The following is a 20,262-nucleotide window of genomic DNA, read 5'->3' on the forward strand; positions in this document are numbered from 1 at the left end:
AGTGGGAAACTTTTCAAAGGCATAAATGGTGTTGAACTCTCATTTACTTCCAAGAGAAATTCCATATGTAAATCTGTACATCTGAACATTTCCCTGGAGTGATTACCTTACAAGCTTCTAAAGAGTGTTTTGCACTATTAAAAAAAACGCCCAACGTTCAAAGAACTTTACAAGCTATGTAAAAATCAAACTGTTTCTGGGTTCACCCAGTGGCATGTCATGGGGCTGAATATCCATTACGTTACAGCTGTTTTACATTTCCAAATGCCAGACAAAACTTTTAGTAATACTATGAAACCACAAATTTACTGCCTGCACTGACTAAATACTCTGAACTAATTAAGGAGTTCATTATGGCAAACGTTCGTAGTTGCCACAACTCACTTTCACGCATGACACTCCTTGATCTAAACACTATGCTACCAAAACCCTTTCCACTTACATTGTTTGCATTGTTCCATAGAATGTGCTAGCATTTAGACAGTAGACAGCTGGAAACACACAGTATCATGCAGTAAACAGCCTGGTAAATAATATGATATGCTACAGTTACAAATTATTTTATACTAATGCTTCTTTGTTGATTTTACATAAACACAATCAAGAACTTCTATTTGGAACAAAAAAAGGGTTTTCTTCTCTATATGTATTGCATGAGAAATTGAAGTTAGACAAAAATATTATTCTTTAGTCCTATTTAAGTTGCAAGTTTATCTTTGGGATACCTGCATGGATATCTGAGCAATTATTTCAGACATGGATTTGCTAAATTGTTCCAAATAACAACACAGAATTCTCACTTTGATCAAAAAAAATATAGCTATGATGCAACTCTACAGTGCATCATGGTTGGCCTTTGATTCAGGAGTAACCTCGAACGTTTGTCATTTCCTGGAACAGTATCAAGAATTGAATACATTTGGTAGTATAACAAATGTGTTACTATTGAAAAGTCATCCCAGAAAAACTATGTTGGCTTTTCTCTGTGTGTTTTTGTTCTACATCTGCATGTTGTACAGTAAGAATTAGACACTGAAGTCAAAGATCTGAAATTCAGTTTGCTTATGAAGAAGAGACAAAGGTACGTGAAAGAAGATTTAATATATGTCCATTATCCTCTTGAAAAGAAGCATACATAATGCTTAATGATAATGTAGAGGACTTGAATATCACACAGGGAGAATTTAATGACCTTGAGAACTAAAATAATAGAAGCAAGATGAAATTTTATAGCATAAAGTATAAGGTAATAGAAACTAGCGACAGGGATTTCTGTCCAATGAAAGACATTGGTTAGAAACAACAGAGGGGGAAAAAAATATTGGTATGTGAGTTGATCACATCATAACTATGACCTTCCTACCCTCTCCATGTGATATGATCCCAAGATAAACTGAGGAATGGGGTGGAAATTAGAAGCATGCATGCCATTATACAGCGCACTAATGAGCTTATCTGGAAAAAGCTTTGATCATCCAGGCTTGAAAACGCCTAATTTGCATTGTAGACTGTAGAAAAAGAAATCAACATAATCACAGGAATGGCAAAACTATCTGATGAGAAGAGACTAAAATAGCCAGGCTGTTTAGCCTAGTACAACAAAGGCTGAGAGGGAGTAAGAGTGCTGTCTACACACGTCAAGAGATGAACAGCAGAGAAGGACCACTGATGATGAAAGATGGTGCTGACAAGGGAACAAACGGGCATAAGATGGCCATGACAAATACAGCCTAGAAACCAGAAGAATTTCTAGCCCTCAGTGTGGTGGCATTCAGCAAGAATAGTGAGGCCATGAAATCCTATTAGTTTTTAGATTAAGTTTACTAGTGTTGGAACCACATTATATAGAGAGTTAAGGAAGTGGCCTTAACTTCACTAAGAGTGATCCACAGAACCCCTTCTAGCTCAGTATCTTATGCCACCTCAAGTGAAAAAACCACTTCTTTCAAAGCTTTTCTTGATTTTCAAGTTCAAGGTACTTGAATCTTGCGTGGTACTTGAATCTTGATTTTCAAGTACAAGTACATCGGCTCTTTACATACACTGTACATAAAGCAATCCATTAATGGGGTTTGTAAGCCACATTTTAGGGTTTTCTTGCCTCCATTCAACGGGAGCATAGTGTTAGTGAGCTCAACTTATTTGTACTGGCAGAAATCTAGCAGTAGGATCCCTTCTGGGGCACGTCTGCCTGAAACACTGCTTCTTTGCCATCCACTACCACTGCTCTGTGGGAAAATCTGAAATCATGGTGCCAAAGAATTGTCTCCATTTCTAGGACCCTAGAATTTGAAGATTCTTCTCTTTTAGCAAAACCCGAAAGAGATGTCTGGGCAGCAGGGCTGCTTGTCCCAGCCTGGGAATTTATTCATGTACTTAAGAATGTCTGTGTGCTTCCATCAGTTAGCTGCCCTCACGTGTGATTCATGGCATGTAGGGAGAGGAAGGAGGTCTTGCTAAACCAGCTGATTGAGTTTTTATGCACACCCTTCTTCAGGCACTCGTGGATTTGCAGGTATGGAGGAAAACCCACAATACTGATAGCCAGAGAATTACTGAATAAATAGTTGTCTCTCTCCTAACAGTGAATTAAAACTTGCAAGGCCCTCTCATTTCTTGCTGTAAAGGAAAATGCCACGAGGGGAAAACTACTCTTCAGTAGGCAGAAAAGAAAAATCTCAAGACATGCTATATGAAATACAGAGGAACTTTTCGATACAATAAAAATAAAATCTTAAAAAGAGGAAATTAACTGCAGAGGAAAACTGTGTCAGAGTAAGTGAGCAGACTCCCCCAACAAATGAATCGGTGGAATGTGTTACACAGATGGACGAGTCTTACTTCTCTAGCCCTCTTAATAACGCCATTTAGACAAACATGAGAAAACATTCTTTCCATTGAGTTATCTTTATTTCCCAGCACTGCCTGCAAAGCCTATTGAAAGTAGCCAGCTGTTCATATTTTATCTCAATGTGACACTGATGAAACCAAAATGGTAACTTAGACCTGTGTAAGTGTAGGATCAGCGTAACTGCTGTGGAGAGACAGAACAGGTGCATTATGCATCTATGCATCCTATGCACAGGAGATTTTAGCAGTTGTACTGCTAAATTATACTCATTAACATTAACTTTAAACAATAATAAGTGGGTGTGACTTTTAGCCTTGTGATACTAGGAAAGAAATACAGACTACAGTTACATCTCAGCTGAATTGGGGAAATTGTGTCTAATGCTCTGTGACAATGCCAGGTCTGAAGAACCCGAGAAGATAGAAGACAAAAATTGTTCCAAGCAGGAACAGACTCTTACAGTTAGTATCTGGAAAAATGTAGATCACAAATCATTCAAATAGCGCATCTCAAAATTCACGTGTGTGAGGGAAGATTTATTCTGGACATTGATATAAAAAGTAGAGTTTCATACATTTTCTTTGCAAGATAAATTATCCCAAAGCATAAGGTTTATTTCTGAACACTGACAATTCCCATTTAAGACTTAGGAAATATTAATAGGAGTTTCTATAGGTGTTCTTCTTTTGTTCCCCTTTCTGATGCAAACTGTCAAACTTCATTAAGTAAAAAAACATAATTAGTTTGAGAATCTGTCATGTAACAAGTTTGAATATTTACAACAAAAAATATTTTCAGTTAAGGCTTTGGGGCATGGACTCTGTTCTACATTTATATTGTATTTTATTTATCTATCTGGCTAGCATTTCCAGAAGGCAGAACTTGGCAGTGTGTGTGCGCGCGCACTGTTAGTATCGATAAAATCAGAATTAGAAATTAGAAATAACACAAGTTCATGTTTTATATTGTATATCCCAGTGAAAAAAACTTTTCATGAAAATTGTATTTTTGTCCTCCAAATTACCCTAAGCTTCATTTTCTATTGCATTTACTTGCTATGTGTGTGAATTTGAGTCACACAAGCTTAACAATGTTATCAATTAACTGTTTACACAATACCAATATGGTAAAGCTAAGATTTGGCCCCAAGAAGGCACGCAGACAGGTAGGTCACAGGTGAAGTGCAAAGCAGGTTTGTTTAAAGAAGTCTGAATGGAGAGGAGAGTGCCATACAGCCTTGAAATGCCAGCTCCTTGAAAAATTTATCTCTGACTTTGTTACACAGCTGGTGCATTAACTTTATAGTAGAGTTTTTTCTTCACAGCGCTTACTAAATGGATGTGTTTGCAGCTGGAGAAAAAAATATTTGCCTGTTAGTGAGCTTCCATGTCAAGAGAATACAAGTTGCAGGATTTTCTTAAACTTGACTGTGATGGCTGAACTGAACATAAAAATCTGGAAATAGACATTTCTCTCTATTTGCATTTTACAGCATCTAGTGAGATTTTCAGTAGAGCTGACTTTTCCCCTTGAAGTATGATTTTGGTAAAACTAGAACTAGCTGGAAATATACTGTTTCTGTGTGATAAAAAACCTCTGCAAGCTGCCTCGTATAAGCTGCGGCAATACATTAGTGATTTTAAAATCTGTTTTCAGATGGGATTTTCAAACACTCAGTCCCATAACATGTGTAGCATAAATGTGAACTGAACATATTGGAAGAGAGACATTTTCGGTTTCAGAAAAAAATGGTTTTGTTAGAGAACAAAACAACCTGCTCAACAACAACCTACTCAATTACAGTAGCTTCAAGGTATCAATCTGTATGTTCAAGTATTTTAATTTATGTTCTTCACCTTCTTGTTTCTGTCAAAGATTTGCTTAACTAGTTGTTTTTAATAAAATTTGTTTGAATGGTAATTTCCTTGCTTCCCTATGCCAAGTCTGGCAATGGACTGGAACGAGGGAAAGCAACATCCACATATAAATACTTGGCCAGCACCACACAGAAGCCTTCAGATGCCAAATTGTCTGGCTACAGCAAACAGTTGTAACAGGAGGAAATGAGATCAAATGATACTTCACACTCTATCAAATAAGTCTAGGCCAACACTTCAATATATACTTTATTAAAGGATAGTCACTTGCTTGGTTTTCACTGTTTCATTTTTTAACTTCCTTTCATGAATATCTGTCATTGTTCTAGCACCTGCGTCTTGAGAATGTGAGATGTCTGTAGTACTTGACTCTCACAATGTCCCCATGAAGTAAAGTCCAACCTTTATTAATTACCTGAAAATACAGGAAGACAGCCCTCAGGTAGGTGAGTTCCACATTTTTAAGGCCTATACATATCCAAAGACAGACATTGAATTTTAGGCTATGACTGCAGGCTGTCCAAAAGAAAACTGTTGCTGCTAATCATTAAAGCTGATCTTAGAAAAGATCTATAGAAAAGAACCATAATCCAAACAAATTAGCTCAATTTAAAGAGGAATAGGTCTTTATTTTTAAAGATAAGTTCCTTAAGCTGCATATCTGAATCCATATTTAGAGACATAAATGCCTGATTTTTCAGATATGGTGAATATGGGCAGACCCCAGGAACAAAGCTTCAAGCTGTATACTGAAAGGAGTGCTGCATCTAACTCACGCAGAGTTTGCTCATGCACAGAGTAATTGAGAAAGAGAATGGGTCACAAGCAAAAGGCCTCAAAGGAAAAAAAACCCAAAACTAAGACCTTCTCTGTATGTAATATGACAGTTCATGAGTTCATGGGAACTGGCTAAGACAGCTGCAGCCTGCAGCAAACACTAGGAGCACTGCCAGAAGAACTACACCAGCTGCGGGTCTCCCACCTTGCTTCTTGCTGACTGAAGCTCATCTTCTTCCCCTACCATAGAAGGAGCTCCCATAAAGTGAAGGTCCACATCACGCAAGATATGGCCAGTTGCTTTTGTGAAATCTCTCTGTCTGAATCAACAGTGCTATCTTTGTTTGACGATACAGGTACTAGAGAGCTAGAATCAAGAAACAGAATTTTGAGCTTAAAGATCTAGCCAAAATATCTGGTAAATTCAAGCTATTAAATTTGCAGTGGTAGCAGGATGTGGTGAGAGTGGTTTTGTTATTTATCTGTTCTGTCTGTATAATAGAATGTAATCTTCCTTTGTGTGCTAAAAAAACATGGTGAAAACCATAGCTGCCAGCTTTCCTCTCACGGAGGAGGATTATTAATTGTTCACTGAAGGAGAAAAAACCAACAATGGTGACAACCACAGAGATAGGGCACTGACTGCCTCCCCTCTCAGCTGGAGGGGGTCATGTGAAGATAAAGACCAAACTTGGAGAAGAATTAAATGGAGGTGGGGGAAACAGGGAGGGCAGTGAAGCGCATACTAGCTGCGGGGCAATGCTTCACTGCTAGAAGTAATTCAGCTTGATATTTCACTTAACACACTGTAACCTTTTAGCCATAACCTACAAGGCACTAAAGGATGACTTCAGCTGCAGTTTCATGGCTCTCATAGCTCATGTTCATCTCTCTCTGCTTTTAAATGAGGGATCTTACCTAAAGTACATAATGCTTCTGGAGCTTAAAGCAAGTACATCTCTTTTCCTTGGCCACATTACCATTTATGCATGTCCTCCATAACTAAATATACAGGTTCTTTTCATTTACTAAAATACTGGAATGGTGCTTATTTTCTCCTCTGTTTATATGCATATAGACATATATAGGTTTTATTTAGACACACATTTGTCTAAACCAGCTATTCAGCCTTTTCTCTAAAGGACACAAAAGTATTTCAAAGGGAATGGATTCATACCAGGTCTTCCCTCCTTTTCATTGTGGGAGAAGTGGCTTGCATAGGTCACAGGATCGGAGTTACAGCTGCTTGGCAGCTGTGTGTTCTTATGTGCTTATGATTGTATCATGTGGGAAATAAGAATATACAGCTGCATATTGCATGGGCATAAGGAGATAGTCCAAGGAATGATGAGTTGAAGAAATGAAATCATTTTAAGAACAGTGAAGACTGCTGTCATTTTTATCTTGTGGGAATGTGTAAGGTTTACATCTCACACTTGCATGCCTTCCCCTTCCCTCTGACAGGTTCATAGTTCCAGTGGAATGTACCTGTAGGAGGATCTGCTTGTAGCAGAGGGGCAACCCCAAGCAGATGCACCAACAGTGAGCTTCCAACATCAAGGCAGAGACCTTGAACTGGTCTCTGTAACAGATAAGGAACCAGAACGGATGAAAAGCACTGGGATAACATATCCGTCAAGGTCTTTGTATCTAAGAAGCTCCATTTTGTTCTGGTCTTATATTTTACAGAGTATGTAATCTCTAGTTAAAAGGGGCAGAATGTCAGGAAGTTAACCAAGGGCTAAAGAGAGGCTGGTGCAATTTCTTGTCCAGCAGACTGACTGTATGATCACCTGCAGACAACCACACAGTAAGGTGGACTTTAGGTATATAAGTATAAAATTAGGTATCTATATGTCCATTACTACCTAGCTTTGTTGTTGCACATGCCCCTAGGTTTCTCTGGGCAGCGACACACTTTTCTCATCTGTTAAGGCCTCATACCGTTTGGGATTGATGAAGTAAGAATTTTTGCATATAAGTCTACTGAGGTCTGATAAGCAGATGGGTCCCTGGCAAAATGAACACCTGTCAAAAAGCAGAAAAATTATGACCATTTCATACAGTGGCCTCCTCCTTTTCACAGTGGCTCAACATGGAAGGCTAGTGAGCCAGGAAAGTGAGTTAGCTTTACCACACAGCTGTCATGCTCTGGATGGACTTCTCTGAAACGAGGTACTGCATTTCCAATCTTTCTTCCAGTCTGTAGGATTATTCCCCAAAGAGACTTTTTTGTGACATAAAGGATTGATCTTCATAGCTACAGCTTTTGCACTCCAGAGCCTGAGTGGGATCAGACAGGCTTATGTAGTAATTATACAAGGAAGACCTAGGGATTAACTTCACTGTCACTGCACCAGAAGAAATCCTGCACCCTTTTGCTTCCACATTACTATAGATTTCTAGGAATAATTTTCCAAAGGACACCTGAAGGTCTCTCCAACCTCCTTGTTTTAACTCCCCAACCACTTTCACAGCTCTGTTCTTCAGCCATTCCATATTGGCAGCTCCTCTTTGCTTCCTGACCAAGGAATTTTCTGCTGGGTAATGCAAGACCACTGTGCTGTCTGCACTGGCGGGTCTTGTTACCCAGTGAGCAAGAGATCAGCAGAGCCAAGCAGCTGGTAGGACACTGCAGCCCATTGTTATCAGCAAGAAGGCTCTTGACAATTTTTTTAAACTCTTTTTTTAAGATACACTATGACTAATACTAAATAGCCCAGTACTATCAATTTGCTAAAAGCAATCCTTTAGAAGGCTTTCATTCTAAGAAAAGACTAAGGTGGCTCACTATACAGTAAAAGTGGGATTGGTTTGTCTTAAAATACTTCAAAACTGTATTGGGAGAAAATCACAGCAAATTTCATTCAAACTAAGTTATTCCCTTAATTTCAATCAGACAAGGATTTCACATATAGCCTATCAGTATTTAATGGATATTGATAGCTTTAAGAAATAAGCTGGCCTTAGGGGAAGTCTCTTTCTTGTTAAGAAAAAAAAAGAACGCTTGTCAACTAAATTAATTCTAAAACCACTTATTTCTACTAGCATAGATGCATTATAAGGGAAATCTTTCATTTTAAGAACACAGTACAAAATCAAGTTACAGTTTCGTACCTGTCCATCTGTCCCAATGGTGCCTCCACAATCTGTGAGAAGCTCAGACATGTCATAATAGCTAACAAACTCCCATAAACAGGCTTCCAGATTCAGATTGCGGTAGAACCGTAAGGTATTGAAGCCTCTAATTATTGGGCTGTATTGATAGGGAATGGTCTCTCCAATCACATCTGGATTTTTGGTAGCATCAGTTAAGAAACCATGGTGGGTCTTCACTTCTGTGTAATCCAACAGGTTGGAGCATTTATGGTTTCCAACTCTAGTTCCATCAGGGCTAAGTGTCAGCTCAAAGTTGGAGAGCTCTCTTGTAGAAATAACAGGCAGCATGCCTAAAAAACATTAATTTATAGCATTATCACTAAATTTCAGTGGTCACAGCTGCTTAATTTAGGCAAAGTCTGTTAAACACTAAGCATGTTATGTAGTGCTTCTGTATTTTGTACTTACAGCAATTAATGTACTTTAGAATTCAAAGAAAGTTGATAAGCTAAGTGTGTATGAGAATCTTATCCACAATATTTATGTCTTTATACTATGAAATGCCAAATGAAATATTTCTAAATCTCCAACATATTTTTCAATCAGGATTTTGTGTGTTTTTTTCAGAAGCACATAGTAATTAAATGGCTTTATATATTTTTAATAAATAAATTCTTTGGTATATCTCTATGAGCTTCAAAGTGTAGGTCTAGCCCAACTTATGTAAACTACGCAATTAATCTGAAAACACTTAATCTTCACATCAAAGACTATGTATCAATACAGTATCTTATGCACTTCGTTGCAAACTGCGCTTGTACGTGCATCACATTTTTCTCTGGTCCCACATGTTAAAAGATTATATTATTATTTTGGCTATTTAAAACAGCATGACCAATAAAATAGCTCAAATAACAGATTGTTGTATGAGTTCTCTCAACTCCACAGCTGATTTTATCATACCATCAATGTGTGGCATTGTGACTGTCAGTTTGATGAGGTTGGCATAATCAGGATCTTCTGGGCCAGTATAGCGCAATTTGGCAGAGAATGGTTCTGCTCCAACTACTCCTGACATACGAGGTTGACAAAGACCTAATGGAAAAAAGAGAAAGCAACTTCACTTTATGTCCAGAGGAAATAATCTATACTTTCCCTTGCGCTATTTTTAGATGCACTTTTTTCCACTGTACAAGTTTCCAAAACAAGGAGAATTTTCTTGAATGACAGGTAAACGCTTTGAGCAGCATTTACCAGAGGTTTGAACAGGAATTTGTGCAGAGGACGATTCAAATAGAAATCATTACTGAATCAATTGGACCACATTTTCAAAACCAGGTGATGATACTGCACCTGTACATTTTCAGTTGCATGTGTCAACCGTACTTGCTAAGTCAGTGTCAAGTGCCATACTTCCTTACAGAGGTTCTCAGAGGCATACACTCAATTCCTCCCACCCTCTTAAGCACATACATAGCTTTGTGGAAGATACTTGATCAGTGTTCAGTTGGTTTTGGCACTGGGCTGGGGTGTGGACCTATATATGCCTTCATAGGACTCTATGAGCCTCCTTTTCCATTAGTGACCAAAAAGTAGTTAGAATAATTGTGTCAAAGGATCTCTAGAAATACTGTGCTCAAAGCAGAGCCAGCTTCAAAGTTAGATCAAGTTGCTCAGGGCCTTGTTCTGTTGAATTTTTAATTTCTCCAAGAAAGGAGAATCTATAACTTGTTTTGGCAATCATTTCCAGGGTTAGTTCAACCTGTCCCAGTATTAGTCCCAGTTTGTAGGACCAGCAGATTAGGTTTGTAATCATATGATCTGAGATACATGCAACTTCTAGTTGCATAGTTCAATGCAGAAGTGTCTGCATTCTGGCCACAAGAATCATAGCACATTGTCATGTGATGGCCAAAGGATCACAAGGTACTCTAAGAAAGAAACCAGCAGAAGTGGAAAATTAAAAGAGTTCCCTTTGCCCGTGTTCTGCTCTTTGCCCATTTCTGAGGGATTACAAGAAAAGAGGAGGCAGGGTTCTCCTCTTGGAGAACTTATTGGTTCTGGTGGACTTCATCTGGCTCAATGGCTCCAAGTTGGAAACTTCTGGCATGAGGAGACAAAACTTCTCTTCTGCACACAATAGCTTTTTGGTTTGTTTGTTTGTTTGTCTGTTTGTTTGTTTTTCTCAAATGCAAGTAAGATGTGCTAAAGAGGCTAAATACAATTTTTTGCACAATATGACTTACTTTTGAGAATTTCGTCTATGCACTGGAAGTCAAGCATCCTCAAAGTTGAAAATATTCAGGATTTTGGCAAGTTGCTTTGATTATTGCACTTCTTTTAAAATGGCATCTAACAATTCCCTTTATGTTGTACATGATCATCAGTATTGTTGACTTCCACATCACAAGTTAGCTCAGGTACTGGAAGTAGTACATGCATGACAATTCAGTCCTGAGCCTGAGCTAATTAGCCCTGCTCATCTGTGAAGTGTAATCCAAATAATGCATTATAACACTAACATAGCCAGTCTGTAACAAAACTAGCTCACCCAGCACAAGGTTGTCTGCCTTTAACAAGCACTACACTGCACCTTGTAGACAATACCCTTAGACAGAGTCCTCTTTAGGGTGTAGGATTCCTGATAGTGCAAACAAAGGTGACTTGAGCCTACAGTCAAAACGTGGAATAAAGAACAGGGGTAAATAGAAATTCCATTCATTAAGCTCCTTAAAGCCCTAACTTAGTAGAAAATAAAATGTTTTAACGAAAATATTTAGTTGGAAAGGCCAAGGAAATGAAAATGATATTGCAAATAAACAATTATGTAATCTATTATCTACCATAAGATCTCACAAAACCCAAAAGAGTTAATGTAGCAACAAAAGCAGCAGAGATGACACAAAGAATGCAAAATGGCTACAGAAGGGTAATAAAATACAATGTTTTGTAATTTACCTTGATTGCTGATAATTACTTATTCTCCATATTACACAATAAACAAAAGTATCTGTGATTTCTACAACAAAATAGCATATGCTATCAGACCATACTCGTGTGCATGTCAGTTCTTCACCTCTGCTTCATAATGTTATTCAGTACGAGTTTCATCAAAAGAGTTGGCTGGGCAAAGGAGGTAGACTACAGTAACTCTGCTGGCTGAGAGAATGCAGCATCAGTTCAGTATTGATTACGTATCAGAGAATCAGAGAGAGACAAAGAGAGTACCAGAGAAAGAAGAAGGATGAATATTATGAATACCTCAACCATGAAAACATTTTGTCTATGCCCTGTTATTGGACACCAGTTGCTTTAGTCCTTAGTCAAGGAAGACACTGATTGTCAGGTGTCCAGTGAGACCTGAATGCCAAATGAAGCTTTTCTTTTGGGTAGGCATTCGTAACAGCACTCCCATGTGAGTTCTCCAATGTCTAATAGGAACTGAGATTGTACTGCAACATTACTACAGTTGATCAGGGGGATGGAACGCCTCTCCTATGAAGAAAGGCTGAGAGAGTTGGGGTTATTCAGCCTGGAGAAGAGACGGTTCCAGGGAGACCTTAGTGCGGCCTTTCAGTACTTAAAAGGGGCTTATAAGAAAGATGGCGGCAAACTTTTTAGCAGGGCTTGTTGCAACAGCACAAGGGGTCATGGTTTTAAACTAAAAGAGGGTAGATTTAGACTAGCTATAAGGAAGAAATTTTTTACAATGAGGGTGGTGAAACACTGGAACAGGTTGCACAGAGAGGTGGTAGATGCCCCACCCCTGGAAACATTCAAGGTCAGGCTGGACGGGGCTCTGAGCAACCTGATCTAGTTGAAGATGTCCCTGCCCATGGCAGGGGCGTTGGACTAGATGACCTTTAAAGGTCCCTTCCAATCCAAACTATTCTATGATTCTATGATTCTATGAATTCAAAAGCCAACAGAAACCAGGTTTCACTAATTCCAATGCACATTATATACTGTTCGCCTGAACATATAAGTTTGCTATGTGGATAGGTATTTAAAGATGTGGAGAACTCGCTAAGATGAAAATAATTTTCTTTATACAGTTCTCTGCTGTGTTAAGAAGAGAGTTTTTGCACCACCTCTATGAACAACAGAAGAAAAGCTGAGCCTGTAATGTTAAAACACCTGATCATGTAATCAGATTTTGTTAGGATGGAATTTGGGATCCAAAAGAGGTCTGGGGGTTTTGCAATAGGTGATGATGTCTTACCTGCTGATGTGCTTATAGTTACAATAGGGCTCATAAGCTCAAGACCCTCATTTCCATCTGAATTCACAGCACGAGCCGCACACTGGACACGAGAACCGGCTTGAAAGTAAATGGAGTCGAGCGTAATCATCTTGGAGGAAGTGAAGAAGGTATCAAAGTCAACCTCCTTCATGGGGCTAGTCACACCATCAGGACCAGTGGGTGCACTTACAAGCCACCGGTACTGTGTCAGAGTATTATTGATGTTCTCACTGGCACATATAGAACCAGTCTTGTCAAAGTCTTCATATTTAGGATTACAAGCCTGCAGAACAAGGCAGATGTGTTAACAATGTATTTCCTTCATGGCAAAGGAATTTTAATTTATCAAGAGTCACAAAACACAACAACATGGAACTGACAACCTCAGTAAATCTCTTAAGAAATCACCTTATTTTGATAGTGACGCTTTTAGCACTGTTATGGTAGATTAAAAGGCAGGTCCAATTATGCTTATTGAAATAAAAATATTAGTTTAAATTATGGTTTATGGGTGAAAAGCTAACATAGTTATGAAGGCACATGCTACTTTAACTTGAATTTCACCCTTTGATCTAATACTTTTGTTTTTTTTTTCTTTTATTTAGGAGAACCATTCAATATATGATCTATTCCTGTGCATAAGGAATGGTGTGAGAAACAAACTGAAGAACCTTCCTCAATGCGTATGAATATTCATGCAAACCTTTCAGTTGCAAAATTACAATGAAAGAAGCCTGTGGTACTTCAACAAACAGTACTCATTTTTCAGTCTGTGGCACTCATTGAAAACAATGGCTCATCTGTTACCTTCAGTGATTTTAACTCTGCAAATTAAGGCAAGATAATGCAGGAAATAGTAAGGTCAGGCAATCATAGACATAGTGTGAGTATCAAACTGTTCTTAGTGATGAACAAGTGAAACACCTTTCTATGCTTTTTGTCCTCTTGAAAATTGGTTCATTATACAGGCAAATTAGATTAGCTCTTAGGACAGTTCTAGCTTGAACTCATATGTGACTCACAACAATATGGATTAAAACTGAGTGCCTAAAATCCATTGAACAAAATCCATATACTGATTTTGTTCCATCTTTCCACAGAGATACTCACTGTGATACAGATGACAGGGTAGCCAGCTATGGGACTGGTTCTGTCTTTGGCTCTAGAAGTATCATCATATATCAAAAGGGAGGCAACTTGAGGGACAGAGGGAAAGGTGACATCTGCCATGCTGTTCATTTCTTCAATGTAAACAATGGCCTTGGCTGTCTAACAATGAAAAGGCAGAAACAGTTCTCTGTGAACATTTAAATAAACAAGGTGATTCAAGCTGGACCTTGATCAGAATATGTCTAGCCTTTGAAACATTGTCCCAAAATAAGTTCTAAAACCTCAGCTGGAGGAACTATTGAGAAAGGGTTGAGGTACTGGGAAGTATATTGCAGACTACAAAAGCAAGAGCTAAAACGAATTTTTTCTTTTCAGAACACTGAAGATACCAGACCCTTTAACCTTGTGTCCCAGCTTTCTTGAATCATTTCAGTATTCTGGTAGAACCCTAATGTGCACTGTATGCTTTAACGCCTTGTGGAAATGGGATGTTTGTCATCAGCAAGGGCTGTGTCTCTGCTGTCTGGCCACCTGGAGTCAGATTATATATGGTGTGATACTGATGAAGTGGCCAAAGAGCTTGAAGAACATTTTATGCAGAATCAGAGGAATATACTATTTAAACTAAAAGTATGTATGATATAATGCTAAATAACAAGAATGTGTGGCTATTTCATTTCACACAACAAGAATAATACTAACACGTTTTTGACAGCAGAAGTTATATTTCACCTGATTGCTCTTTTTACAGCATAGAGGTTATATTGTATTGCCAGAGAGTGTTTCCAAGAGGACATCAGTTTTTAGGACTTATTCTATGAGGAGAATGTGTCTGGAATGATATCTTGAAGACTTCAGTCTCTCATTGTCTCTATGACCCCATGAACATTACTGTCTTGGCAACAAACTGTTTTGGGTAGGTGCTACTGTGTCAGCCGGGATGATCCTCTTTGTCTTTTAAGATACAAGCCAAGATGGCGTGTATAAACCTTAAAAGAAGAGTAAAGCTATGAGCCAGAAAGCAAGAAGATCTGTTTACCAGATGTTGTTGTTGAGGACTTTGCATGAGTTTGTTACCTGTATTTCTGCGACCATGTTCTCATCAGGCTTCAGGTGAACAGTGAAGGCTTCTCTCATCTCCCTTACTCCATCAAAGAGAACTTCAATCTCCACAAAGTGCTGTGTTTCACCCTCCTTAAACTCAATTTCTAAAAACATGAGACACTTAAAAATAAATCTGTTGTTCGTAACAAGCTGTAATTCTAGGCCCAGCCATGAGAGATGGTAGTTAATAGTCACTTTTCAAATTACAGATATTCATATATTTAGTTTAACCTATTTGACGCTAAAAATAATAATAATGAATAGCAGTGGACACGTGGAAATCACTGAAAATGAGGCATTATCATAATCAAAAGAGATTTGCAAAGACCAAGATTTAGTCTAATAGAACTTAATATTTTGAAAATGATCTGGGACTAATTATTACATAAATATTGGTAAGATATGTGAATGACCAAAAGACTGAAGAATTCTAAATAAAAAGTATTGTCAGGTCTTACTCAAACGAAATGCATTTTAATACAATGGTACATACCAAAAATAAGGCACAAAACTAGAGTTACACAAAAAGTACTCTATTTTGAAAAGCATTGTCTCTGAAAAAACATTGGAGGTTATGGGGAATAAAAAGTTTCATCTTAATTGACTGTATTGGGTTTGCGTGGCAAAATGGGGAGGCTGCAGGGGAGGCTTCTGTGAGAGGATGCCAGAAGCTTCCCCCATGTCCGACAGAGCCAATGCCAGCCGGCTCCAAGATGGACCCGCTGCTGGCCAAGGCCGAGCCCGTCAGCGACGGAGGTAGCGCCTCTGTGATAGCATAATTAAGAAGGGAAAACAAACTGCTGCACAACAGCAGCCGGAAGAGAGAAGTGAGAAAATGTGAGAGAAACAACTCTGCAGACACTAAGGTCAGCGAAGAAGGAGGGGGAGGAGGTGCTCCAGGCGCCGGAGCAGAGATTCCCCTGCAGCCTGTGGCGAAGCCCATGGTGAGGCAGGCTGTCCCCCTGCAGCCCATGGAGGACCCCACGCCGGAGCAGGTGGATGCGCCCGAAGGAGGTTGTGACCCCATGGGAAGCCCGCGCTGGAGCAGGCTCCTGGCAGGATCTGTGACCCCGTGGAGAGAAGAGCCTGCGCTGGAGCAGGTTTGCTGGCAGGACTTGTGACCCTGTTGGGGACCCACGCCGGAGCAGTCCGTTCCTGAAGGACTGCACCCTGTGGAAAGGCCCCACGCTGGAGCAGTTCGTGAAGAACTGCAGCCCTTGGGAAGGACCCACTTTGGAGAAGTTTGTGAAGAACTGTCTCCCGTGGGAGGGACCCATGCTGGAGTAGGGGAAGAGTGTGAGGAGGAAGGAGCGGCAGAGACAACGTGTGATGAACTGACCGCAACCCCCATTCCCCGTCTTCCTGCACCGCTCAGGACGGGTGGAGGTAGAGAATTTAGGAGTGAAGTTGAGCCCGGGAAGAAGGGACGGGTTGGGGGAAGGTGTTTTAAAAGCTGGTTTTGTTTCTCATTATCCTACTCTGATTTTGATTGGTAATGAATTAAATTAATTTCCCCAAGTCGAGTCTGTTTTGCCTGTGATGGTAAATGCTGAGTGATCTCTCCCTCTCCTCATCTTGACCCACGAGCCTTTCGTTGTATTTTCTCTCCCCCTGTCCAGCTGAGGAGGGGAGTGATAGAGCGGCTTGGTGGGCACCTGGCATCCAGCCAAGGTCAACCCACCACACTGACAGAGTTAGAAGAGTACTGTGATTCTTGGATGTATTAACTACTAAAGGAAGAAGAAGTACAGAAACTATTTAACATTTGTGTATGGGATGGGTGAGAGTGATACTAAAACAGTAGGTGCATTTCTCTTACCTTTATTTTTTAAAGGATGTCAAATTAACTGAAGATGGCACAGAAGTGACAAACAGAAACTAAGGACCAGAAGAAAAAAACAGAACATTCCAGAAAGCGATGTTCTGATTAGTATATTGAGACACCATCATAAACAAAAAATACCAGGTGCTAAAGAGCTCTGCACTCTAAAGGGACAGGCACAATAAGCAGTAGTGGATGGGAGCTGAAGTATATATGGGAAATAAGGCACAGATAAGTGATAGGGACTCATCAGTGAAGCAAAATGCTAGAAACACTCGTCCTGTTCAGTGCCTTCAAACCAAGACTGGATGTTCTTTCTGAAAGATATACTTTCTCTAACCAAAAGTTATTGGGCTCAGTACAGAAGTAACTGGGGGAAACTGGGAGAATCTTGCAATCCACAGTGAGTCTGATTAAGTGGTCTAATGATCCTTCCAACCTTAAGTGTTATTAAGCCATGAAAATACTCTTTGTGGTAATAAACATGCTGTGTGAGAGCTAAGAATCCTACTGAATTTCAGTTTGTCACACTTCCTTCAGATAACCCAGTTAAGGATGTGGGGTTTGTACCCACGGCTGAATAGGCAGGCTCCCTAAACCCACAGGTGTTCTGAAACCTGTGGGGAAATCCTGCAGATCACAGACCTTTCTCAAAGGCGTCTGGGCAGAGGTCCAGAGCCTCTTGTTCTGCAGTAGCGTGTTTCCCTTGAAAAATTCTGCTCCCATGTGCTGTCAGTGCACAGCAGGGAGAGGGTAAGCAAGGCAATTTGTATAGGTAATATGTATAGGATAAGTATTAGCTGACACTAAAAATTCCTGTGGTTTTCAGGAGGAAAGAGCAAAACTCTAAAATGCAGGAGACAAAGTGACTGGAATTAGCAAGCTCTGGGTTGATAATTCTCTTATTGCTAACAATTTTTCTCTTCAAATATCACTAGTGGGAAATGTCTCTTCTATGGAATTTGGAGATAGCCTAGCGTTGTTGCTGGATGTTCAAAAATAAGTCCTATCTTTCAGTTGGACTGGACACCAAAATAGTTTATCCAAAACTGTGAAAACACTCCAGCAATGAATGACTAATCTTAAAATTAGATTAGTATAATGTAAAAATACAGATTAGTATCATGTATTATCACAAACTTTAGAAGAAAAAAAGTTCGTAGTGCTACAAACTCTATTATTCATTCACTAAACCATGTGGGTGGGCTATTAATGGAAAGAAGTTTATCAGCTAAGAAATTTCTCATTCTATTGCACAACTTCTCTCCTCATTCATTACCAGTGAGGAGCAGTGGGCAGTGAATTGCAGAGATATAGAAAGAAAGCTTAATTATTATGAAAGTAGAAAAATAAACAGAAATAGACATTAGTTCCTACATAGAGCAAAAGCCATTAGCTTTATGAATTGCTTGAGAAACAACTACACAATCATATCCTATGAGTAGATGCTTCTGCAGAGTAACGGTATTACACTTTGCAAACATTACTAAGATGGCACTCACAGATTTCTTCCACAGTTACTTCAGTTACAGATGTTTTCAAAGGAGTCACAATTCTTTTGTAAATATCTTCACTGATATCTAGTATTCCAAGAGCAATTTGGCTGTGGCATACCACATGGGAGCATGTCCATACTGAATTTGAATAGCAAAACGTATTAATGGATGTGGTTGCAAAGTATTCTATCCATAAAGTTATTTCATTTTTCAAACATGTTACAGTCATGAATAAAAACAAATAGTAGGATGTGATAATCATCTGAATGATCCTACCTTCTGATATAGGGTGGTAGTCTTCTCCAGAAGTAGCAGATCCATCCTTTGTATGAACTCTCACAACAGAAACCTTGGAAGTGTCTCCCAGACGAAGCACTGGTATTTTTAAAACTGCTACTTGCCTTGTGTCCTTTGGTTCACTCACACTAAATTTGGTCTCACCAAATTTAATAATAGCCTCTGTAATTAGAAGAAAAATGTTTTTAGAGCACACAAATGGGCTTCCAAAAGCCAGTAACAACAAAATTATTTCTTACTGTCTGCATCATCCCGAATCTTTATCAGCGTCTCATTTTGTTCACCAATAGAGGCACCAAAGGAAGAATCACTTCTTGGAGTGCCAAGAACCAGACGTAGTTCTTCCTCTTCTTCATGGAAAGTATCATCCATAAGCACTAGTGAGCAAGGCTTCTCAGTTTCACCTGCAATCATTCTGAAGGTAATATCATGCGGAACTTAGGCGTTCTTTGATCTATTACAGCACTTTTCTCCAAGCTCAAGGAACCACAGGCTGCTTCTGCTGGCCAAGGCATCCACCTCGACACCGTATAAGTTAATGAGTAACGACAATAGTGAAAGCAGAATTAGTAATCATTACCTTTCTATGGAAACTCATTAAAGTGGAATCCCCCATTTTGGGACTTCTCTAAGAGAAGTTTCTATTTGGTATATTCACTTCACACGTATAGTTCCTTTTGTTTTATCTTAGAATAAAATACTACTTCTCAGTCACCTCTCCCACAGTGTGCATTTAAAAAATAAATACTTGCACAAGGAAGCAGAGTAATAGAAACTCTCACTAATATTAATGGTAATTTTGTCCTGGAGTTTTTTATTTCAACTCTCTTTTGGTTGGACACTCTCCACCTGTGTGGACCTTCACTTATATTATTCCATTGGATTTTAATGACTTTTAAACTCCCACTGATTCCAAGTGACAATGAATATTGCCTTAAAAATGCTTTGGAGTTGCAAACTGCTCGATTTGAACTCTCACAAATCAATGTGTCTAGACTTACTAGATGTTCAGAGACTCTGGGAAAAAGGCCTTGTCTTAGGCCTTCTACAAGAGCAGCAAGAGTTATGAGTGGTGTGCTGAGTGTCTGGCTCCCAGTGTCAGACTTAGTGGGCTCATCATCACTACAGTGACTCCTACATCCCTGTCAAAATGAAGAGCACAGGATATGAGAGAGATGAGGTCAATTTACAGTATTTTTTCATCATTATACGTGGAAATATGATCAAGGCTCTTCAAGATGAAGAACCAGACCAGGATGCTGACTGTGTTCATTTTCTAAGGTCATTTTTTCCCCCAGAGAGAAAATAAATTATCCATTACGAGGAGAAAAAAAATTTCAAAATATTCATCCTGCTCATTGTAACATGGGAAATGTGAAAACAGTACTGAAACTGCCGCATATTAAACATGCCTAAGAAGCGTATGGAAACAAGATATGATCCTAGCAGACCTCTTTGCTACTTGTCTTCACGGAGAAATGGTAGAGCAACACTCACAAAAAGAAGAAAGTCGCTTCCTAAGGGGCCCAGATCCATTAATCCTAACAAGTTGGACTCTCTTTCCTGGTTGCACAGAAGCAATGGCA

The 20,262-nt window shown here is 39.2% G+C and overlaps 1 protein-coding gene across 1 annotated transcript in view; it reads right to left on the reverse strand.

The window, feature by feature from the left end:
• FREM2 (FRAS1 related extracellular matrix 2) overlaps positions 1–20,262 on the reverse strand; it is a 142,627-nt gene that overhangs the window by 14,892 nt on the left and 107,473 nt on the right. Inside the window, exons 10-16 of the mRNA XM_075139998.1 lie at positions 18,916–19,080; positions 18,656–18,838; positions 15,035–15,165; positions 13,958–14,116; positions 12,827–13,130; positions 9,568–9,699; positions 8,623–8,954 (exon numbers count right to left, since the gene is read on the reverse strand). Coding sequence (XP_074996099.1) covers positions 8,623–8,954; positions 9,568–9,699; positions 12,827–13,130; positions 13,958–14,116; positions 15,035–15,165; positions 18,656–18,838; positions 18,916–19,080 — 1,406 coding nt within the window. The remainder of the gene's footprint in view (positions 1–8,622; positions 8,955–9,567; positions 9,700–12,826; positions 13,131–13,957; positions 14,117–15,034; positions 15,166–18,655; positions 18,839–18,915; positions 19,081–20,262) is intronic.

Source organism: Calonectris borealis, chromosome 1 (assembly GCF_964195595.1).
Source record: "Calonectris borealis chromosome 1, bCalBor7.hap1.2, whole genome shotgun sequence".
In the NCBI taxonomy this organism is placed as follows: domain Eukaryota; kingdom Metazoa; phylum Chordata; class Aves; order Procellariiformes; family Procellariidae; genus Calonectris; species Calonectris borealis.